We start from the raw sequence: 24,761 nt of genomic DNA, 5'->3' as shown, positions 1-24,761 counted from the left end.
CTACAGTCCATGGGGTCACAAAGAGTCAGTCATGACTGAGTGCCTAATACACACACTCATATATTTTATTTTAAGACAAATATTCTTATGATTTTATAAAATATTTAAAGAAAATATTATTTCATTTATTATAATATCAATGCTAATGCCACCATACTGAAATTTTTAAGGATAGAAAAAGTATCCATAATTTCATTACAATATTATTCCTTCTAAATTGCCTGCTTCAACATAGGAAAAATAGGCTCAGTTTCTTGACATTTGGGCATGGCTTGGAGTTGCAGACAGCTCAGAGGGATGGTAGTAGTAGGGAAGAATATTACATAATGACATGAGACTCCCTTAGGGCCTGCTTTTATGGGATGGAGTAAAGGGAGAGGAATATTGGCCATGCTGAAAAAGAACAGGTGAAGGTGAGTAGACTGAGTCAGGATTAAATCCCTGGGACATGACAGGTGCCAGAAGACCAGAGAGAAGGTTCTGGAGGTAGAGAAGAGCTCCAGGTTCTCACTTGTCTTCTCAAACTCAGATGATTTCTGGGGAAATAGCTGCCTCTACCCCACAACATAAAGACTTAACACTTTTCTTTCTGTTAGCGTTTTAGGGCAATGGATTGAAATGCAAGCCAGGGTACTGCCAAGATAACCCTGAAACAAGTTAATTTTGGGTTCTACAGGCTGTGAGTTTGGCCCCTTGCCCTCTTTTCCAGCTGCCACCGAAGTCTTCTCAGTCTGGGTTCTGCCTGGATACATCTAAATTGGGATGCAGTTTCCCAATTTATTCTTCACTCTTCATACACTGAAATGAGTATATGAACAATTTGTAGATTTTTAAGGTTAGAATTAGTTATGCAATTGAAAAATATGTCAAAAATATCATCTGGGAAGTTTCTCTCCATGTTCCTGACCCTGTCTGAAAAGTGTGTTTGTTTGTTTCTCCTGCTTAAACTGTCAGTTCTCTGAGGGCAAGATTCCATAAACTAAGACCAATAGTCACACAACTCCTGGAAATCTTCATGAATATGAGGAATAAATGTCCCTGAACTTGATGGAAATGTTTTGGAGGCTCTTCTGCCTTCTTCTGGGCCCCTTTCTGAGACACTCCCTGGAGTGTCTGGGTGCAGGCTCTGGTGTGAGCACTAGTTGGAAAACCCTTAAGCTTTCTTATTTTGGGTACTAGGCTCACTGGATTCCTGGTGCCTCCTTTAACAGTGCAGCCTACATGCTCTTTCATTCTGTCAGAAAATCCTATAAGGGTAAGGAGAAAATTCACTTCAGTAGAAAACTCCCATATAGTGTCTTTGATCTCAGGTTCCTTCAGTTTTACCAAAGGAGAAGTCAGCCAGGTCATCCTCTGCCATGAAGAGACCTAGGCAGGAGTCCACGGCAGCACTTCAGTGCATTGAGAAACCTGTACAAGTGTATGGCTCATCCCAGGTGCTGGGAATTTAAACTTCAGGCTTGGATGACGTCCCTAGACACGTTAGGGAGACAACCAACAGTTTTTCTACTTTACATGGAAATGCTAATTTCATTGCAAAAGAGAAGTACCAAAATAGTATTATGATTTTAACAGTGAAATGTAGGAGTGCAGAATTCGTAATGTTATAGACAAATTAAGCATGAAATGCAAATACCACATCAGAGTGTGCTGGATATCCAGATCTCAGCTGAAATTCTCTGAAGGGTTACAATGGCTAACTAGTGCATCTGACTAAGAGGGCTACTGTGTGAGGCGATTGGAGAGGGTAAAAATAAAGGATGTAGAAGAGGAGGAGGCAGTTTTAGTTTGTGACATCTCCTCAGCTCATCTGGGGAAGTTGTTCGTAGATTTGAATATTTACAGGAATGAATACACGGAAATATATATATATATATATATATATATATATATATTTGAGAGTTAATAACGGTAACTTGGGAGGATAATACTTATGATTATGTGACAACTTGAAGACTGTCGTGGTACATTTGGGCTTCTGTAACAATACTGTAGACTGGGTGGCTTTTAAATAACAGAATTTATTTCTTATGGACTGGAAGAAACACAAGCTGGAATCAAGATTGCCGGGAGAAATATCAATAACCTCAGATATGCAGATGACACCACCCTTATGGCAGAAAGTGAAGAGGAACTCAAAAGCCGCTTGATGAAAGTGAAAGTGGAGAGTGAAAAAGTTGGCTTAAAGCTCAACATTCAGAAAACAAAGATCATGGCATCCGGTCCCATCACTTCATGGGAAATAGATGGGGAAACAGTGGAAACAGTGTCAGACTTTATTTTTCTGGGCTCCAAAATCACTGCAGATGGTGACTGCAGCCATGAAATTAAAAGATGCTTACTCCTTGGAAGGAAAGTTATGACTAACCTAGATAGCATATTCAAATCAGAGATATTACTTTGCCAACAAAGGTCCGTCTAGTCAAGGCTATGGTTTTTCCTGTGGTCGTGTATGCATGTGAGAGTTGGACTGTGAAGAAGGCTGAGCACTGAAGAATTGATGCTTTTGAACTGTGGTGTTGGAGAAGACTCTTGAGAGTCCCTTGGACTGCAAGGAGATCCAACCAGTCCATTCTGAAGGAGATCAGCCCTGGGATTTCTTTGGAAGGAATGATGCTAAAGCTGAAACTCCAGTACTTTGGCCACCTCATGGGAAGAATTGACTCATTGTAAAAGGCTCTGATGCTGGGAGTGATTGGGGGCAAGAGGAGAAGAGGGTGACAGAGGATGAGATGGCTGGATGGCATCACTGACTCGATGGATGTGAGTCTCAGTGAACTCCGGGAGTTGGTGATGGACAGGGAGGCCTGGCGTGCTGCGATTCACGGGGTCGCAAAGAGTCGGACACGACTGATCAGATCTGATCTGATCTGATTTCTTACGGTCCTAGAGACTGAAGTCCAAGATCAAGGTGCCAGTCAGTAGCTTCAGTGTCCAGTGAGGACCTGCTTCCTGGTTCATAGATGGCCATCTTTTTGTTGTAATCTGAGATCGTGGAAAACAGAGGGGAAGTGAGGTCTATGGTGACCCTTTTAAGGGTATATATACAGTAATCCCATTCATGAGGGTTCCACCCTCATGACCTCATCTAATCTAAATTACCTCCCAAAGGCCTCACTTCTGAATACCTTCACTTTGAGGTTAGGGTTTCAATATGTGAATTTGTAGGAGGACATAAACATTTAGTCCATACAAAGACATTTGATAACCCTCAATTCTGTTTGCTTCAACCCTATGTTCAGAGTCCTCGAATGGAGCCTAGTGCCAGTAGCACAAGTCACTCATTATTTATTGGTTGGCTCATATTTTTTTCATTCTTTCTACAAATATTTATTGAGTAGCTGATCTGATCTTACCTTTGATGGACAGGGAGGATCCAGGTGGCATTTGTGGTAAAGAATCTGCTTGCCAGTGCAGGAGACTTAAGAGATGCAGGTTCGATCCCTAGATTGGGAGGATTCCCTGGAGAAGGAAATGGCCTTTGTTCGGATCTCTGACTTGTTTTGAACAGCATTAGAAAAGTCCTTATGCATATAGATTTGTTGTTTAGTCACTGAGTTATGTCCTGCTCTTTTGAGATCCCATGGACAGTAGCCAGTCAGGCTCCTCTGTTCATGGGATTTCCCAGGTAAGAACACTGGAGTGAGTTGCCATTTCCTTCTCCAGGGGATCTTCCTCACCCATGGACTGAACCTGCAGCTCCTACATTGGCAGATGGATTCTTTACTACTGAGCCACCAGGGAAGCCCATGCATATAGATGAGTGGTTGTAAAATATGACAGTTTATTTTTATGTACTATCTTGCAATCTCAGGATTTTCTTTCGTCCATGGAATTTTCCGGGCAAGAGTACTGGAGTGGGTTGCCATTTCCTTCTCCAGGGGATCTTCCTGACCTGGGGATCAAACCCATGTCTCCTTCATTGCAGGCAGACACTTTACCATCTGAGCCACCTGGGAAACCCAAACAGAGCCATTAGAGGAGACATTTTACAGTAATTTTTGTAAGAGTTCATAGTTTGGTAGCTTTCAGTGTATAAAAAATTTTGTAGAGGGGCCATTAGAGAGTGCATGATATTGTGTATTTATTTTTAAAAAATAGTTACTGTGAGATGAAAATGGCACTTTATCTGTGTAATCTTCCTCCCCAAGCCCTGTAATCTCAGTCTAATTAAAAAACCAATAGACAAATTCCAATAGAGGGGCATCTTACAGTATACCTGACCAATTGTCCTCAGTCTCAAAAACAAGGGAAGTCCTGTCACAGCTGAGAGGAGCCTCAGCAGACATGCATGACAGCTAAATGTAATGTGGTGTCCTGGGTGGGATCCAGAAAAAGAAAAGGAACTTTAGATAAGAACAATGGAAATCTGAATACAATGTAGACTTTAATAGTAATAATGTATTAATACAAGTTCATTAATGATAACAAATGTGCCATACTAATATAATAATAATTAATAATAAAGAAAACTGAGGGGAGAGAGGAAAGGGAAGTACATGGGAACTTTCAGCATTGTCTCCATTTTTCAATAAATCTAAAGCTTCTAGAAAATAGTATATTAATTAAAAAATAAACTACATTTAAAAAATGAAGTTAAAGTCAAACACTTCCAAAATGTTTGGAAGCCCTAAAACACTTTATTGAAACCCAGGATTTTGCTGAGCATAGCATGAAAACTCCTGGTCTAATCAATATAAAATGATTCTTAATGTAATTCATTTTCTAGCACAGGCAGTTCTTTGCACGGTTGTCTGGGACCATAAAAAGAACTATATAAGCTGAAATTGTGATCTTAAAAATCAATGGGAAAAATTACAGTTGTTTAGTGACTTAAAAATTTTTTTTGTCAAAACATTAAAGAGTCCATTATGGTCAGTGGTAATGAATAGGGAAATGAAAAAAGCAGTAAAGCTAATATTTAGTACACTCTAATTAGAAATATTGAGATGTAAAGTTTTGTGTTTTTTTTGTAAAGAAAGCTTACCAAGATACTACTGCTAAGGATTTTCCCTTCCTCTGTCTCTAAATTCTTAACTAATGTCTTAAGGCATACAGAGTGGTCTTTCCTACTTATGAGATATTTTGGAGGGTGTGTTTTATATCTTTTTCAATAAGTCTTTCAACACTGAAGAGTTATGTAGGTGTGAGTACTTCATTGATTTTGTTAAATGAAAAATCCCCCATTATTTTTGTTCACTACTATTCAAAAGCTTCTGAGTATTAAAATCAAACTACTCACTAATGCTTTCAAGTTTCAAAATTATGGAGTAATTTGTATAAGAAAAAAAGAGGTTTCATTTTGCAATATTATAGTCCATATACATGGAAAGTTTGTGTTCTTCTTTGAAACACTTTTTTTAAGAAGGTTGCATATTGTAGCAGTGGAAATAATGTTCTCACACACCATCTGAATTGTTTTGCTAAGATTCATTAGAACAGTTTCTACCAAAAGAATAAAAAGCTCATCAAGAATTGTTTGAATAGTGCTTGCCTTCTTATAATGTAACTTAGGGTATGGAGTGAGCATCTTTTCTATGCCTTTCCAAATTTTCATATTCCTTTCCAAGTCTAGATCAGGTTCCAACATTTTATCCTTTTTTTTTTCAATGTTATAAAATATCTCTGAGGGTCACTTTAATGTGAACTATTTTTCCAGCATCACTTGCTCTGGGACATGATCATCCTTTCCTCATTTATGCTTTGCTCATTCCTCTCGCTGCTTTTCTAGGGTCTCTTGAATGGTGGAGTGTCATCCATGGTCAGTTATCTCTTCCGTAACTTCGTTTATGTTTGATTCAGTTTTCATCTTCAGCATTATCACTTTTTGATCCTTTACTGTACCTCAACCTTTGTTGGCCAATTCCTTCTTTTGAGTATCTTCTTTCATAAAGTGCTACATATCCAGAGATATGGAGACAATAAAGCAATATTCTTTGTTGTCTGTGTGTGAACTGAATAACCCATGTGCTGAGACCAGTCAGTTTGAAAGAAGTGATGCATTTGCCACTCACTATGGTGCTCATCTGTTATTTATGTAGTGATTTGTGGACTAAAAACTTAGAAGTGAGGTTTGTGTTTCATGCAGTTACTTACAGTGAATAAATATCCTACGGGTAATTGAAATTTGTGTGCATATTGGTATTATTTTAACTAAACTGTGGTAAGTGAAATTTGTGTATATTGAAATTGTGCCAAGTGAGGACTGTCTCTATAACTGTATGTCTAAAAGATTAGTCCTAATCCTTTTACTGTCTTACAATTTGATTCAGTTTAGTTCAGTCGCTCAGCCATGTCTGACTCTTTGCAACCCCATGGACTGCAGCACGCCAGGCTTCCCTGTCCATCACCAACTCCTGGAGCTTACTCAAACTCATGTCCATTGAGTTGGTAATGCCATCCAAACATCTCATCCTCTATCGTCCCCTTCTCCTCCTGCCTTCAATCTTTCCCAGCATCAGGGTCTTTTCCAATGAGTCAGTTCTTCGTATCAAGTGGCCAAAGTATTGGAGTTTCAGCTTCAGCATCAGTCCTTCCAATGAATATTCAGGACTGATTTCCTTTAGGATTGACTGGTTTGATCTTGCAGTTCAAGGGACTCTCAGGAGTCTTTTCCAACACCACAGTTCAAAAGCATCAGTTCTTCAGCACTCAGCTTTCTATGGTCCAACTCTCACATCTGTACATAACTACTGTAAAAACTATAGCTTTGGCTATATGCACCTTTGTTGGCAAAGTAATGTCTCTGCTTTTTAATATGCTGTCTAGGCTGGTCACAGCTTTTCTTCCAAGGAGCAAGTGTCTTTTAATTTCATGGCTGAAGTCACCATCGCAGTGATTTTGGAGCCCCCCAAAATAAAGTCTGTCACTGTTCCACTGTTTCCCCATCTATTTGCCATGAAGTGATGGGACTGGATGCCATGATCTTCGTTTTCTGAATGTTGAGCTTTAAGCCAACTTTTTCAGTCTCCTCTTTCACTTTCATCAAGAGGCTCTTTAGTTCTTCTTTACTTTCTGCCATAAGGGTGATGTCATCTGCATATCTGAGGTTATTGATATTTCTCCCAGCAATCTTGATTTCAGCTTGTGCTTCATGCAGCCTGGCATTTTGCAGGATGTGCTCTGCATAGAAGTTAAATAATAAGCAGGGTGACAATATACAGCCTTGATGTACTCCTTTCCCAATTTGGAAAAATTGTTGTTTCATGTCCGGTTCTAACTACTGCTTCCTGACCTGCATGCAGATTTCTCAGGAGGCGAGTAAGGTGGTCTGGTATTCCCATCTCTTGAAGAATTTTCCTCAGTTTGTTGTGATCCACACAGTCAAAGATAATTTGATTAGCCATTATAAAGTACTATGACTTACTGAGAAGATACATACTCATTTTAAAGGCAAACTGAAAAATTAGAGGGTTCATTTGGTCTCAGTACCTACATTCATTTTTCACACTTAAGAGTTCAGAGCACAGTCCTATAGGACAGTGAAGGTCATCATCAGACATTTATTTTAAGAGCTAGCACTACATGACACTGTGGTGGACAAAGAAGATGAAATGTCAGAAAAAGGAAACCTTCAGATCATAAGAGCTTAAATTGTGTATGATCCGAGATATCTCCCTGCACCTACCATACTATCCCTGGTTGTCATAGAGGCTGAACCATGTTCAAAAGAGGGACTCGGGCTAAGTAACCTTTTATAATTTGAGAGAATCCCTATAATCTTAGCTAGGAAAAAACTAAGGGAAAAAAGATCTATTATTTCAACATGTAGGTGTAGTGTCTTTAAAAAATTTTTTTCCCCAGAAAACTCTATGAGTTCCAAGTTGGTCGAATAAGTGACCATTTCCTTCTCCCTGAAGCAGGAACCCTTAGCTGAGGTTGTCATTGACAGGTTGGCTCCACACCCACTCACCCATGTTACAAATGCTTTCATTCATGCACATACAAAATCATACAACTAGCCAAGAAAATCTAATCACAAGGCAAGATATCCCTACTGACTGCAAAACCAAGTCTTATCTGTAAATACTCTTTCTTAGAGAATATTTTGGAGTAAGAGGTTTATGCCATCCTTGTAGGGAGGTCACCTATAGAGGCTTTTTTTCTGGTGCTGTCTTAAGTGCAGAATAAACAGTTGTCAAATCTACTAATCGCTGGCTTCTTGGAGACAGTGTTCAAAAGCTCTCTCAAATGATGGTGTACTCAAAGTAGGGACTAAAATATTAAGAGAGTGGGTGGTTTGACCAACCTCACAGAAAAGTTTAAATGGTGCCTGAGGACATCAAATATTTAGATTAGAACAAGAAAAGCAATAATATACAATTAAGAAGCTAAACTGAGTTCAGATTTTATTTCAGACTTTGTTGTTTGCTTTATTTGATAAGGGACTTTGCCTTTTTTTTTTTTTTTTTTTTAATAAGAGACTCTAGTTGGTCATTAAGTCACATGCAGGACTCCATTTTCTGGAACCTTTGATAACATTAGGGATATGATAAATATTAAGAGCTCAGAAAATGATGTAGATGAGGAAAGCTAGAGTTCAGTAAATGATTATACTTTCTAAAATGCTTATGGATAAAACAGAGCAATGGGCTTGCATGACATCATGCTAATAACCGAAAGTGATAGTCCTGGGTGGAGCATTTGCCAGTGCTAGGGGTTAGGTTCCAAGGCCTGCTAAGATGTGGAACTTATTGAGGCAGCAAGGAACAGGATGATTAGAAAGAATTATAAAGAAAGAAAAACAGAGTAAAGCTGAGAAGCCAAAAGCAGTTGAGATACACCTGGTGGCAGGATCAAGGTGGAAAACGAGAGAAACAAGACAAAAAGCAGATACAGGTTTTTGTGTGACTAGAGGCTTTCATTTCACTTAAGTAAATACCTGGGACTGGAAACTGGGCTGTATGGCAAGTTTGTTAAATTTATAAGAAATCACTAAAATGTTTTCCAAAGTGACTGTAGCATTTTGCATTTCCAACAGCAGTGTTTGAGAAAGAGCACTTGTTCTACATCCTGATTGGCACTTGACAACATCAGTTTTTTGTTGTTTTGGTTTGGTTTTTAGGCATTCTATTAGATTTATATTAGTATCTCATTGTGGTTTTAATTTGCATTTTTCTCATGACTAATAATATTAAACATCTTTTTACGTGCTGATTTGTCATCTGTGTATCTCTTTGATTAGCTGTCCAAGGCTTTTGTCCATTACAAAAATTACAGATTATTTCCTGTTCGTCTGTAACCTTGCCAGCATTTTGTGTTGTCAGTGTTCTGGATTTTGGCCATTTTAATTGGTATGTAGTGGTATCTCATTGGTTTAATTTGTATTTCCCTAATGACATATGATGTGGGGCATCTTTTCATATGCTTATTTGCCATCTGTATATCTTCTTTTGCCCATTTTAAAATTGGGTTTTCTGTTTTATTACTGTGGAATTTTGAGAGTTCTTCATATATTTTGGATAAAGTCCTTTGTCAAATATCTGATTTGCAAATATTTTCTGCCAATTTGTGGCTTGTCTTTTTATTCTCTTAACAATATCTTTAAAAGAGCAGAAGTTTAGAATTTTGATGAAGTACAACTTATCAACGTGTTCTTTTATGAATTTTGCTTGGATAGTATGTTTTAAGACTATTCCTCACTCAAAGTCTCTTGTATTTTCTTCTAAGAGTTTTAGTATTCTGCTGTACTTTTGGGTCTGTGATCAATCTTGAGTTAATTTGAAGTGTGAGGTATAGTCAAGATTCAGTTGGTCTTTACTGGGGGTGTGTGCAAATGGATGTCCAATTTTCCTGGCACCATTTGTTGAAAAGACTGTCATTTCTCCATTGAGTTGGCTTTTCACTTTGATCAAAAATCATTTGGCTATATATGTTTTGGGTTTATTTCTAGACTATTTCAGGAATTGATTATTATTTTTTCCTTGAAGGGCCAAATGTTTGTTAAATAGTTTAGGCTTTGCAGGTCAAATGGTTTCTGCTGCAGCACTCAGCTCAGTTATGGTAGCATGAAAGCAACTATAGACAATATGTAAACAAATGACTATGACTGTGAACATGACTGTATTCCATAAAACGTAATTTACAAAAACAGGCAGTCAGTCAGATTTGGCCCACAGGCCTCAGTTTGCCAATCCCTGCCCTATTCTGTTCCATTGACTTTTGTGTCTCTCTTTTCTCCAGGACCACACTATTGGTTACTGTAGTAAGTCTTTAAATCACATGACATAAGTCTGTTACTCTTTTACTCTTCTTTTCTTTCTTTGGGGTATTCTACTTTCTTTGCCTTTCCATATGAATCTGTAAGAAATCCTTTTGGGAATATACGTATCAATTTGGGAGAAAATTGAAACATTAGCTAAATTAATTTTTCCCATCTTTGAACTTAATATGACTCTTTATTTGGGTCTTCCCTGATTTCTTTCATCAGCAATTTTTTCCATCAGCATTTTGTAATTTCCAAATATTTGGGGATTTTCCAGAAATCTTTCTAGTCACTAAATAATGACTTGCAGTTTAAGGCTTTTTTGATCAGCTCTGTGTAATTTGTTTTTTAAAAATTATTATTTTTTGCTGTGCTGAGTCTTCATTACTGCATGGGCTTTTCTTTAGTTGCAGAGAGTGGGGTGGGGAGTACTTTCTAGTTGAGGTGTATGGGCTTCTCACTGCAGTGACTTCTCTTGTTTCAGAGCACGGGATCTAGGGCACGCAGGCTTCAGTAGTTGTGGCTCCCAGGCTCTAGAGTACCGACTCAGTAGTTTTGGTGCATGGGCTTAGTTTCTCCACAGCATATGGGATCCCCTGGTGTTAGTTGCTCAGTCGTGTCTGACTCTTTGTGACCCTATGAACTGTAGCCTGCCAGGTCCCTCTGTCCATGGAATTTTCCAGGCAAGAATACTGGTGTGGGTTGCCATATCTTTCTCCAGGGTATCTTCCCGGCCCAGGGATTGAACCAGGGTTTCCTGCATTGCAGGCAGATTCTTTACTGTCTGAGCCACTGGGGAAGCCCCCGAGACCCCCTGGACTAGGGATTAAACCCATGTCTCCTGTATTGACAGGTGAATCCTTTACTGAGGAGCCACCAGAGAAGTCCACAACTTCAGTTTTTTAAAAAATCGCAAAAAAAAAAAAAAAAAGAAAATTGCCTTTTTTTTTTTATGGCCCAGAATATGGCCTATCTTGATGAATATTCCATGTGCCCTTGAATGTGTATTCTGCTCCTGTTGGGTGGTGTGCTTTATAAATGTCATCTGGTCAAGTTGGTTGATAGTATTGTTCAGGTCTTCTCTATCTTTGCTAATTTTCCATCTACCTACTATAGAGAGAGGAGTGTTTAAATGTCCAGGTATATTTGTGGATTTGTCTCTGCTTCTTTTCTATCAGTTTTTGCTTCATATACTCTGGAGCTCTGGGTTCTTAGGAGCATATACATTTTAAATTGTTGTCTTCTTGGGTATTTGCTCCAATCTTCACCATATAATTTTCCTCTTTACTGCTGGTAATTTTCCTTATTCTGAAGTCTGCTTATTCTGACACTGTAAAAGCCAATCCAGTTTTTTTTCTGATTAGAGTTTGTACTATCTATCAAGTAGATTTCTTGAAACTATCATGTTGTATATAGTTTGGTCTTTTAAAAATTAAATGTGAGAATTTCTATGTTTTAATTGGTATGTATAGACCATTGATACTTACCATGATAATTAAAATGGTTGGATTTAGTTGTGTATTATATCATTTTCCTGTTTTCTCTGTTGTTCCTCTTTTCCTCTTACCTGACCTCTTTTGGAATTTTTGCATATGAATGTTTTATTTTAATTTATTTATTGGTTTTTGACCATGTAGTTTTGCATCATTTTTTAGTGGTTGCCCCAGTGATTACAATTTACACACTTAGCTTTTACAGTCTATTTAGATTTAATATTTTATCACTTAAAGTAAAACACAGGAGCCTTACAACCACAAATTTCCCTTTATCTTGTATCTTTATCAATATCTTATGTATTACATCTATAAATACAGTATTGCAATTGTTGCTTTCAACATTCATAGGTATTTTAAAGTACTTAAGAGTAGAAAAATAGTCTGTTTTTCCTGACATTTACCCTTTCTGTTCTTCCTTGATTTCTTAAGTTCCACATTTCTTTCTGGGATCATGTTTCTTCAGCCAAAAGAGCTTCCTTTAGCATTTCTTTCAGAGCTGAAAGAAATACTAAAATTATCTTAGTTTTCTTTCTTATGAGAATGTTTCTAGTTCATCTTCATTTTTTAATACTTTTAAAATTAAGATATAGTTGATGTACAATGTAGTAAATTATAGGTGTACAACAGTGATTTATGTTTTAAGTCTCCATTTATAGTTACTGTAAAATATTGGCTATATTTCCTGTGTTATATAATATATCCTGTAGCTTTATTCTGTACGTAATAGTTTACACCTCTTAATCCTCTATTCCTATATTGCCCCTCCCCTCTTCCCTCTCCTGACTGGCAATCACTAGTTTGTTCTCTATATGTGAGTCTGTTTCCTTTTTGTTATATTTACTAGTTTGTTTTATTTTTTTTAGATCCACACAATATTTACCTTTCTCTGTCTTATTTCACTTAGCATAAATACCCTCTAAATCCATCTTAAGGTTAGTCAAGTTAGTCATCTTAAGATTAGTTGTTGTAAATGGCAAAATTTGATTCTCTTTTATGGCTGACTAGTATTCCATTGTATATATACCACATTTTCTTTATCCATTCATCTGTCGATGGACATTTAGGTTGCTTCCATATCTTGGCAATTGCAAATATTGCTGCTATGAACATTGGGGTGCATATTAGTGCATCTTCATTTTTGAAGGATATTTTAACTGGTTATAACATTGTGGATGTTTAACACTTTAAAGATGTTGTTACACCGTCTTCTGGCCTGTGTGGTTTTTGATGAGAAATTCAGTCATTCAAACTATAACAGTATTTTTCTCTCATTGTTTTCAAAATTTCTTTATCTTTGGTTTTAAGAAGCTTGATTATAATGTGTCTGGATATTATTTTCTTTTAATTTGTCCTGTTTTGGGCTCATTGAATGCTTTCAATTTGGAGATTTATGACTTGTTAAATTTGGGTGATTTTCAAGCCACTGAGCGACTTCACTTTCACTTTTCACTTTCATGCATTGGAGAAGGAAATGGCAACCCACTCCAGTGTTTTTGCCTGGAGAATCCCAGGGATGGTGGAGCCTGGTGGGCTGCTGTCTGTGGGGTCGCACAGAGTTGGACATGACTGAAGTGACTTAGCAGCAGCAGGAGCAGCAAGCCATTGTTTCTGAAATTATTATGAAGTCCTTAGAATTCTAGAATTCATAAGGATATATTAGCTAAAATTATATTTCCAGATCCTTGACTAACCTTAGGAGCCTAATAATTAAGCAAATGACTAAGTTAATTAATAAACCATCTTTGGATACCAGAATTATATCTAAGAAACAGATGCAAAAATACTGCTCACTAAACATAATTTCGATTTACTCTCATTTCTTGGAATGGCAATATATTAACAAATATGAAAAAATATGCAAATTCACTGGATTTATTTGCTACTTTAGTTTTCTTAAGATGATATGTAGTAGATGCCCTTGGAAAAACTAGCTAAATCATTCTTGCTTTTCTGTCTTCTAGTTTTCTCCCTATGTCTGGAGAAAAGAAAAGTTGGTTACTTAAAGATGATCATTAATATAATTGGTTGACTATTCTAGGCATTTTTTCCCTGTTTCTTCAGTAGCTGGAACAGTGCTGTTGACATACACCAAAGCACACAGTTAAAATTTGTTGAATTGACTGTGGCAGTGACAGTGAAGATAAAACCTAAGATCAAATCTGAAATATCTTTAAAGATATTTTAGGGGTACAACATGAAGTACCCCTTTCCCAAATTAAAAACATTTGCTTTCTGGGGTGTGGGTGAAAGTGAAGTGAAAGTGAAGTCCGCTCAGTCATATCTGACTCTTTGTGACCCCGTGGACTGTAGCCTACCAGGCTCCTCTGTCCATGAGAATCTCCAGGCAAAAATACTGGAGTGGGTTGCCATTTCGTTCTCCAGGGGATCTTCCTGACCCAGGTTGAGTCTCCCTGGGTCTCCTGCATTGCAGGCAGATGCTTTAACCTCTGAGCCAGGGTATGGTATTAGCTTTCTAAATTAGAGGAGAGGGGGAAAGCTTACAGAAAGACAAAATTCCAATAAAGAAATTACTAGGACTGGGAGCATAAGGAAAAAAGACACCAAAAGAAAAAAAAAATCCAAAAAGAGGATTAAAATGGATAAAAGGAAGGACAAATGAGAAGACATTTGAAAAGACATTGAATGTGATGGATGAAAGATAGCATTTTGAGATGCTGTCCTTTACCAATAAATGTTTTATTATTAGAAAAAGAACTTCCAAGGATGATGGCACCATCAATTATCAACTATTTAAAATACTAATGATGGGTAGGATTCACATTTGAGCTTCAGACACAGATTCACCTCAACAGCTTCTCATTCTCTTTCCCCTCTTCCTTCTCCTCCTCACCTCTACTCTTTCCTTCCCATCCCCCCAGGACTGCATGTGCACACACCCACAAAGATCAGAAAATCTGTAGAGAAATGCACCCACGCAGACATTTATACCTAGAGATACATATGGTCTGATTTAGGAGACCCATCTCCACAGTTCATGTCCACGTGATGCATAAAAATACACCCACAAAGAGATATCCACAACCTTAGTTTCTACACAAAGACAACATGAAATCTAAACCTCACTTCATTAAGATCGAATATATACAGAATAAAATGTACCCAGAGTAAAATAAATATTTCAGAAATCCCTCTGTTATTTCCACATACCATTACACAGAGGTTCCAGCAGTTTTACGCATGCTAACTCCTGCATGTGGATCACTCTCTCTTTCCAGTTTCACGAATTAAAATCCTCTCTCTGCTTCAGGCAGCAAGTTAAATGCTGTTTTCTACATCATGAAGCTTTCCCAGATCATTTCAGCCAAAAATAATCCCTCTCCTCTTTGTAGGAGACTCATATAGCAGTTTATCTGTACCAGACACACTCTGAGCTATTTTGAGTATTTTTGTGTGTGCATGCGTGCTCAGTCATGTCCAACTCTTTGTGACCCCATGGACTGGAGCCCATCAGGCTCCTCTGTCCATGGAATTTTCCAGGCAAGAATACTGAAGTGGGTTGCCATTTCCTTCTCTGACTGTTATTTCCTACTTTAAAGTTATTGGGATTCACTTCTGAATAAACTTTTTTGCCCCCACCCAATGCTTTATTCTATAAACAGTCTGTAATAGATACTACTCTGAAACTCCAATACTTTGGCCACCTGATGCGAAGAACTGACTCATCTGAAAAGACCCTGATGCTGCGAAAGATTGAAGGCAGGAGGAGAAGGGTACGACAGAGGATGAGATGGTTGGATGGCATCACCGACTCAATGGACATGAGTTTGAGTAAACTCCAGGAGTTGGTGATGGACAGGGAGGCCTGGCGTGCTGCAGTCCATGGGGTAGCAAGGAGTTGGACATGACTGAGCGACTGACCTGACTCTGTACTAGTTGGAGAAACACAAGAGGAAGGCAGCTTGGGCTGAGAAGCAGTGGTGCTGCTCTCCCCTGTGAGAAGGCTGGGGATTGTTGTCATTGCAGGAGCCTGATGTTTAGATTGGCCCTCCGTACCTCTGCAGTTGGTCAGAAAGGTGGAGAGTAACCACGAGAAATGGAAAGGAGGGAGAACTAGGAGCCAAGTGTACTACTTTCCTCAGCTGTGAAGTAGAAAGAGTACATCTTAACAGGGTTCTCTGAGCCACTTGGTCTCTTCAGGAAACCCACTGATAATTTACATACTGATAATTCAGTATGTAAACTGAATTATCAACTATAATTAAATCGAAAAGAGTCTAAGGCATAAATCATCATGCTAATGTACTAGTTTTCACTGGGAAATATAATTGCAAAGGACCTGGCGTACTCCCACCTGCTGGTCAGGTCATTCTCTTTATATAGGTTTATTTTCTTTGAAAGTTACCTTCTAGTCAGAAGATACTGGATGAGGCTATAATCAAACCAGGAGTGTGAATGGGGCACTCAGATGCTAATGTCACTGGGCTGTGATAGCCTGGTGCCTGAGGGGCATAACCGATGAGAAGTAGGTATGATCTGGATGACATTGGACACCTTTGGACCCAGACTTGCTCTTTGGCTCTTGTTTTAAGTTCCTTTTATTTATGGTGGCCCTTTTCAAAAATGACTGAACATGTGAGTAGACTGCAGTTTCAAACATCTTATAATCATATGGTATGTCTGTATTCTCTCAATTTGATTGGATTGAAGGTTGCAAGGCTTAGTGGAGTTTAGAAACTAACTATCCACCACTAAGTTGCTGTATGACCTCAGACAAACGTTACTTTACTTACAGTTCAGTCGCTAAGTTGTGTCTGTCTCTTTGTGACCCCATGGACTGCAGCACACCAGGCCTTCCTGTCCATCGCCAACTCCTGGAGTTTACTCAAACTCATGTCCATTGAGTCGGTGATGCCATCCAACCATCTCATCCTTTGTCATCCCCTTCTCCTCTTGCCTTCAATCTTTCCCAGCATCAGGGTCTTTTCAGATGAGTCAGTTCATTGCATCACGTGGCCAATGTATTGGAGTTTCAGCTTCAGCATCAGTCCTTCCAATGAATATTCAGGACTCCTTTCCTTTAGGATGAACTGGTTTGATATTCTTGCAGTCCAAGGGACTCTCAAGAGTCTTCTCCAACACCACAGTTCAAAAGCACCAATTCTTCGGCACTCAGCTTTCTTTATAGTCCAACTCTCACATCCATACATGACTACTGGAAAAACCATAGTTTTGACTAGATGGACCTTTGTTGGCAAAGTAGTGTCTCTGCTTTTTATTATGCTGTCTAGATTGGTCATAGCTTTTCTTCCAAGGAGCAAGTGTCTTTTAATTTCATGGCTGCAGTCACCATCTGCAGTAACTTTACTTTACTTATAGGTGATTCAGTTTCCTCATATATAACTTGGGATAATAATACCTGGGTCTGGGTTGATGATAAGGACTGAATGATATGATGTATAAAGGGCCTGGCACATAGTAATTTTTCTCTGTCAGGATTGATTCTCCTTTCTTCCTTGTGTTCCTGAATTCTTAACTTCTGTTTATAGACCACTGTCGAAGTTAGGTCATGACCAGAGATGGTCAAACTCATCTATTATAGGAGGAAGTTTTAAATAAGAGTTGCTTTAAATTTGACACAGCAATCCCACTTTTGGTTATATACCTGAAAGAAAATCACTCTCTCTCAGAGATATCTGAACACCCATGCCCATTGCAGTATTATTTTTAATAACCAAGACTTGGAACAATCTAAGCATCTGTTGGCAGTGAATGGATATAGAATATGATATCATGGAATATTTCTCAGCCATAAAAAAGAAGGAAATCCTGCCATTTGCAACAATACGGATGGCCCTTAACAGCATTATGCTGAGTGAACTATATCTCAAGACAGAGAATGACAAATACTATATGATCTTACTTATGTATGGAATCTAAAAATAAATGACCAAACTCGTTCAGAGAATAGATTGGTGGTCAGGGAGAGGAAGTGGGGGAAATGGATGAAGACGATGAAGAGGTACAGAATTCGTTATAAGATTAATAAGTTCTGATGTATGTATAGTGTGGTGACTATAGTTAATGATATTATGTGTTTGAGAGTTGCCAAAAGAGTAGATCTTAAAAGTTCTTCAGTTCAGTCGCTCAGTTGTGTCCGACTCTTTGCGACCCCATGAACTGCAGCATGCCAGGCCTCCCTGTCCATCACCAACTCCCAGAGTTCACTCAGACTCACGTCCATCGAGTCAGTGATGCCATCCAGCCATCTCATCCTCTGTCATCCCCTTCTCCTCCTGGCCCCAATCCCTCCCAGCATCAGTGTCTTTTCCAGTGAGTCAACTCTTCACATGAAGTGGCCAAAGTACTGGAGTTTCAGCTTTAGCATCATTCCTTCCAAAGAAATCCCAGGGCTGATCTCCTTTAGAATGGACTGGTTGGATCTCCTTGCAGTCCAAGGGACTCTCAAGAGTCTTCTCCAACACCACAGTTCAAAAGCATCAATTCTTCAGTGCTCAGCTTTCTTCACAGTCCAACTCTCACATCCATACATGACCACAAGAAAAACCATAGCCTTGACTAGACAGACCTTTGTTGGCACAGTAATGTCTCTGCTTTTGAATATGCTATCTAGGTTGGTCATAATTTTCCTTCCAAGGAGTAAGCGTCTTTTAATTTCATGGCTTCAGTCACCATCTTCAGTGATTTTGGAGCCCCCCAAAATAAAGTCTGACACTGTTTCCACTGTTGCCCCATCTATTTCCCATGAAGTGATGGGACCAGATGCCATGATCTTAGTTTTCTGAATGTTGAGATTTAAGCCAACTTTTTCACTCTCCTCTTTCACTTTCATCAATAAAGAGGCTTTTGAGTTCCTCTTCACTTTCTGCCATAAGGGTGGTGTCATCTGCATATATGAGGTTATTGATATTTCTCCCAGAAATCTTGATTCCAGCTTGTGCTTCTTCCAGCCCAGCGTTTCTCATGATGTACTCTGCATAGAAGTTAAATAAGCAGGGTGACAATATACAGCCTTGATGTACTCCTTTTCCTATTTGGAACCAGTCTGTTGTTCCATATCCAGTTCTAACTGTTGCTTCCTGACCTGCATATATTACAGGAAAAAAAATCTAAGTGAGGTGATGAATGTTAACTAAACTTATTGTGGTAACCAGTTCACAGTGCCTGCATATAACAAATCATTATATTGTTTACCTCACCATAAACTCATAGTGCTTTCTGCCAGTTGTATATCAGTGAAACTGGGGTAGGAGGAAGCACTGTTGCTCTCTGCAGTCCCGTTGCTCCCAAATGCCCACCCAAAGCCCGGTGTTTGTTGCTTGAAAATTATTTTGACACTTATTGAAAATTGAATACATAGGTTACAAGACCCTGCTTGTAGAGATTCTGATTCATTAAGTCTGGCTTGAGGCCAGGAAATCTATATTTTGATAAGCCTCCCAGTAATTCTGATGTAAGGCCAGGATTGGGAGGCAGTGGAACAGATGGCAGTTTAGAGTTTCTGTCACAGATTCCTTGGGACACGTTGGGTAGGCAAGTGCTGCCCTCTGGTGCCTCTATCGTTTTACTACACTTCTGCATAGCAAAGTGACTGCTGTGGAGCGCTGGTGGTCTTGCTGATACTTTTCTGAGGCTTCCTGTCTAACTCCCTGTCCAACACTTGGGCATTAATAAAAATGCTAGTGTCTAAAAATGTTGCTTCTGAATGGCAGCAGCTGTGCCTCTCTGTCCCCATCATGTGAGACATCTAAAGATGTTCACTAGTGTTTTCTGAGAATGAGACACAGCAAAGCTCCTTCATAAGGCTTGTGTGGAGGGACAAAATCACACTAGTGTCCTGTGAGGATTTTTCTTTATTGGGCTATGATATGACCCATGTTGCATGTGAATCAGTAATCCCGAACAGTTTCCTGAAGAAATTCTACTGTTATAATTGTGGCACTATAGCGTTATTATGAGAGCAGGGTCCTGCTTTAGCAAGTTTTTTCGAAACAGACAAATCTGAATCCTTTGCAGTTGTGTAGCCCTCCACACAGGACTCTGTGTAGAGTCCACAGAGGCCTTTGATGTACTTCATCTCCCTTGTTTGCCATTCACAGTAAACCATGTGGCAGGAAGGGCAAATGTGACAATCCATGTCCACATCATCAAAAATGACAGCGTGTTCATTATGCAAATATGCCTTTGTTTAGGAAGACGCTGATCCCTCTGTCCCATCCACACAAGCACCCTCTGTCAGTAGGTACTGGATCAATATATAAGCCTGTACTAAAGGTCTGGTCTGCGAAAGGTATAAGGTTGTCTTCGGCTCTACCTCCTCAGCTCTGAGATGGAAGAGCAAGGCATGGGTAAGTTGCAGTAGAGGAGTCTGTAGCAGATGGTTTTAATGGCCTAGTGGGATGACGGTGGCCATGGATTATCTTTAAGGTAAATAGTATACAGGTTGGAGCTGGTACCAAGTTTGCCAAATTTGATAATTTTGTCTGGGGCAAAGAGGCTATTGGGAGACTGAGCAAAGTTGCAGCAGCAGCTGCAGGAAGCAGGAGTGGGTTGGGTAGAAGATGGAGTGTTGTGTGTACCTCCTCTTTGTCCCGTTGGTAACCCTGGGGTTCCAGGGATGTCTGAAAGTACGACACCTGACGCTGGACCTATAAGCCTGACAGAAGTTTGTTAATTACTTACATTCATAGCCCGGGATTGGGGAGGACCTGCGCACCACACAGTGCTACACTGGGTCAGGTTAACGGGAGACTGAGAGCGCTTGCAGCAGCACAGAGCAGGAAGCATGAACTTGGTTGGGGAGGAATAATGACAACTGTAAAAAATTCAAGTCACTTTTTAGGTATCTTGACTTGCTGCTAAAAAGCCGATGCAAGCTGCTTTTTAACTAATTATTAATAACCTGTCATTCGGGCTTCCTGGGTGGCTCAGATGGTAAAGAATCCACCTGCAATGCAGGAGACCTGCATTTGATTCCTGGAGGGAAGATCCCCTGGAGGAGGGAATGGCAACCAATTCCAGTATTCTTGCCTGGAGAATTCCATGGACAGAGGAGCCTGGCAGGCTACAGTCCATGGGGCTGCAAAGAATCGGACACGACTGAGCGACTAACACATATACACAACCTGTCATTCAGTTCTCTTTAATTGGAAATGTCTTCTCATTCCTATATTACGGAATTTACAAGTTTAGGAAAAATGTTGAAATGGCTCAAATTCATCCCATTTTCAGGGTGAGACTCTTCTTAAATTATCTTAAATTTAAGGATCTATTTTGTTTTTATTTTCTTCTGTAAAAAAGGACATTGAAGAAAAATATTCAGTAATCTGTTTCTTTGCCAAATTATTTTCAGAATATTCTTCCTTATAGATAGCAAAAAAATTCCTCATGCCAATGATTGTTTTTTTTTTTTAGCTTTTTTTTTTAAATTGTGGTAAAATATATACAACATGAACTTTACTCTTTTAACCACTTTTAAGTGTACATCAGTGACATTAAGTACATTCCCAGCGCTGTGCAGCCATCACCACTGTCCATTTTCAGAATCTTTTCATCATCTCATATAAAAATTTCATACCCATTAAATAACACCTTACACCCTTCTTTCCAAGCTCCTAGTAATGCTGGTTCTTGTTTCAACCCTTTTTAAAAATTTTTGGCTGTGCTGGGTCTTCGTTGCTGTGCACAAAGCAACAAAGTTTGTCTGGTTGTGGCGAGCAGGGGCTATTCTCTAGTTGTGGTGTGCAGGCTTCTCACTGTGGTGGCTTTTCTTGTTGTGGAGCATGGGCTCTAGAGCACTCAGTAGTTGCAACTGTTGGGCTCTAGAGCATGGGCTCAGTAGTTGTGGTACATGGGCTTAGTTGCCCCCTGACATATGGAATCTTCCCGGACCAGGGATTGAACTCATGTCCCTGCATTGGCAGGCAAATTCTCAACCACTGGACCACCAGGAAAGTCCTGATTCAACTCTTAATAAGGTGGATTTTTGATTGTGAATTAGTTTTTGTGTTTGAAACTAGGTTTTTTAAGTGACTTGAGAGCAGGCAGGTAATCTAACTCAAATGTCTTTGTACCTTTGAGACTGGGCAGCTTAGGGATGAACACAGATTGTTGGCTCACCACATCTGTTCAGCGGTAGATTGAATGCTTGGAGGAAGGACCAAATAGCCTCTTCAGAGATTTTGAGCCTGAGAATTTGGGGGCTATGGGACCATTCTCATCAGGGCAAGAATTTCTTAGGAAATTCAGAAATCCTGGAGTCTTAGAGGCATATCACAATGTTAACAGGGATCATGAAGTTAACATTAATATGTAAATCAGTGGACATGGGGATGGTGGGTACTAAGATTGAGCAGAAAAAAGCTTGACCTGCCTAAAGGTGTTCAGATTCAAATTTTCATAAACATTTCAGCCAACCACTCCAGCCATGGTGGATTCAACCCAAGAGCCCAAGTTTGTGGTCCTTAGTCTTGCCAGTAACTCACCTCAATGAGTGGATACTCCACAGGATACTACTGAGAGTTGTAAAGGCCATTCTGGAAAACCAAGCTCCAGAAGTGAGCCTCAATCATGTTCCTCCTTGGAAGGCACTGTTTACAGTTTCTTCTCGTCCATCAAAAGCTTGATCACACAGACTGGGAGCACTCCTTTAACTCAGAAAGTTGTTTAAAAGAACAGAAGCTATGTCCTTTTCTTGCCACAATAATTACAGTCCTTTTCATGACTGCCCAACTATTGCCTGTCACATCAAACTTCACTGTCCAAGACTTAATAGGATAATGTATACACTGTCCTCTTGTGTGTTTCCTAGTTATCTTCTCAGAACAGTGATATATATAGTTCATGGAGTTTGTCTGACCAATCCACTATCTCTCTTTTAGGGCACACAGTGTACATAAAGACTCAGTTATCTGGGGATAGATGCCAGACTGTTATCTGAGAGCTGAAGTCTGAGCCATCAGGATAGAGAGAATAGAGAGGGCATGAAGGAGTATTTGCTTCCTGTGACTTGGCATCTTTAGGCTCAGGCTCTGCAACCCATGTAGTCAACCAGATACCCTCACCTTAACACTGTGTCACATGAGCTTCTCCTAGACAAATAAAGGTCTGTGATGCCATGCATGACTTAGGAAACAGGAGGGCTTTGTGATGCAGTCTGCTGGTTTGGTTCTATGCTCTGTGAGGCAGAGACAATAGGTCTAGGATTTGGAGGTGTTAGGTTCTAAGACCCTTAAAACCTAGGAAGCCTAGGAAGAGGGATGGCTAGTAAGGTTTAGATTATGTTGAGCCCTACTTTTATTTTGTGGGATGTTGGATATCCCTTTTACACTTATGGCTCCATCATTATTATTGCATTAATTATTTGGCAAGTGAAAAAGAACCACCGAGGTTTAAAGTTGGGACCTAACAGGAACTGCTGCCGGGTAGGGAAACACTATGACCATGACTGAACCAATTACACCTCAGACAAGGTTTTATCCCTTCACTGTCTCTCATTACCCTTACCCCTGCCTTTTTTTTTTTTTTTTTTTAATGGAGGAAGTTTCCTGACTGGATCCCAGTACACCTTCAGATTTAGGCGATCCTTTCAGCTGGTGGACTTTTAGAGCCTTGGATGGCTAAAGTCCTTTGTCTACTAGACCACCCATCCTTTATTCCATTTTCCCCTTTCTCTCGTCTTATTCTGATTTCCCACAGAACTTGTTCAGGGAATGGGGGTGGAGGTATGGAGGTATGGAGTGTGAAGAGGTTTGAAATGAATCAGAAATAAGAAGAGAAAGGAAATGATGGGGTGAAAAAGGTAGAGCAGGGAAAAAGGTAGCAGAATGTATAGAATTGAAGCAGAAGAAGTTTGGGAAATATTTGCAGGTTTTGTCTCAGTTTAGACACTTCACACTGTATTTTGTCTTTAAGCGTCACCAGAAAGTCAAACAAAGGGCTAAAGAGAAAACACCAAGAGGTAAAGTCCCAGTCTCTGCTCTGACTTCCCTCCCCTGGGGGTGAGACTTGCATGGACCCTGGCCCTCAGTGACCCCTGGTGCCAGGCGTTGGGTGCTCTAACCATTGCTCCAGTTCCCCAAGTTGACAGATCCTCCCAGAAGACTTTTTGGGTAGGAAATGAGAACCTGGGAATGTTCCAAAATTCTCCACCTTTCCCCTGGGAGTGAAGAGGAAGTAGGGGAGATGTCCTCAACTGTGTCATTTACTAGTTTTATGACCCAGTAAAGGTCATTTCATCTCCCAGTCTTGTTATCCATAAAATGGGCATCTGATGATGCTGTCTCACTCATAGTGTGGTTGTGAAGATAAATGAAAGTAGGTCTAGGAGAGCACATCATACCTGGTTAAATTGTACCCAGATGTGCCCTCAGAGTGCTGACTGGGGAGGGGGGTTGTCTGCAGTCTCCTGTCATTCAACTCCTTCAACCTCCTGTAGGATATCCCTGAATTCCTTCCTGTTCCGTGTAACACTGTCTCCTGGTTTATCAGCTAGGAGACATTCCCGGAAAGAAGCTGACAAGCCGTTGGAGCTGCTTTCGATCATGCGAAGGTGATCTCTTGCTCTTCGCAGTCTCCCACCTCCCAGTATGGCCTGTGGTAATTTCTGTGTTTGGCCTGCGGCAGGGTTGGGCAGAAGGAGAATGGCTGAGAGGGAGCCAGACACATGGAGCCTGGAGCCCTGGGTGAGAGTTGCTGGAGGAGAGGGTGGGGTCAGACATCTCAGTGGAGAGGGGTCTTCCAGCTGTGCTCTGGGCTAGGCTCACAAAGGTGCTGGAAGTCAGGATTTGACAGAATTTAACGATGTGGGTTTTCTCCCAACCATGAGACAAGTTACCCAGTCAGGAGAATGGATAGTTAAGTGCATAAACAAGTCATCATTTTCATATTCTCTTCACAGCCGCTCCCTTTCAAGGGCAGACCCCTGGACCCTGCTGACATTACCTCCTCTGGTTCTGTCTTCAGGGAGGCCAGTTCCTGGGACAACCCTCAGGCAGGAGCTTGTCATATTATCCCCTTCTTAAGAGCTCTGCAGAATGAGGAATCGGCTCTTAAGAGATGTGTGCATCTAATCCCCAGAATAC

The 24,761-nt window shown here is 39.9% G+C and overlaps 1 protein-coding gene across 5 annotated transcripts in view; it reads left to right on the top strand.

Annotated features, from left to right (window-relative positions):
• Positions 1–24,761, top strand: part of FAM205C (family with sequence similarity 205 member C) — a 74,671-nt gene that overhangs the window by 46,279 nt on the left and 3,631 nt on the right. For 3 of the 5 annotated variants that reach the window (XM_025281656.2, XM_044939985.1, XM_044939984.1), the window contains exon 2: positions 24,169–24,229. In XM_025281656.2, coding sequence (XP_025137441.1) covers positions 24,169–24,229 — 61 coding nt within the window. Of the gene's footprint in view, positions 1–21,618; positions 23,103–23,592; positions 23,639–24,168; positions 24,230–24,303; positions 24,363–24,761 lie in introns of those variants that run through there. The other 2 variants (XM_006044237.3, XM_045165070.1) reach the window with 2 other exon arrangements.

This window comes from Bubalus bubalis, chromosome 3 (genome assembly GCF_019923935.1).
Source record: "Bubalus bubalis isolate 160015118507 breed Murrah chromosome 3, NDDB_SH_1, whole genome shotgun sequence".
NCBI classification, from domain to species: domain Eukaryota; kingdom Metazoa; phylum Chordata; class Mammalia; order Artiodactyla; family Bovidae; genus Bubalus; species Bubalus bubalis.
The sequence above is the reverse complement of the archived record's forward strand: the minus strand, read 5'-3'. Positions and strand labels throughout refer to the sequence as shown.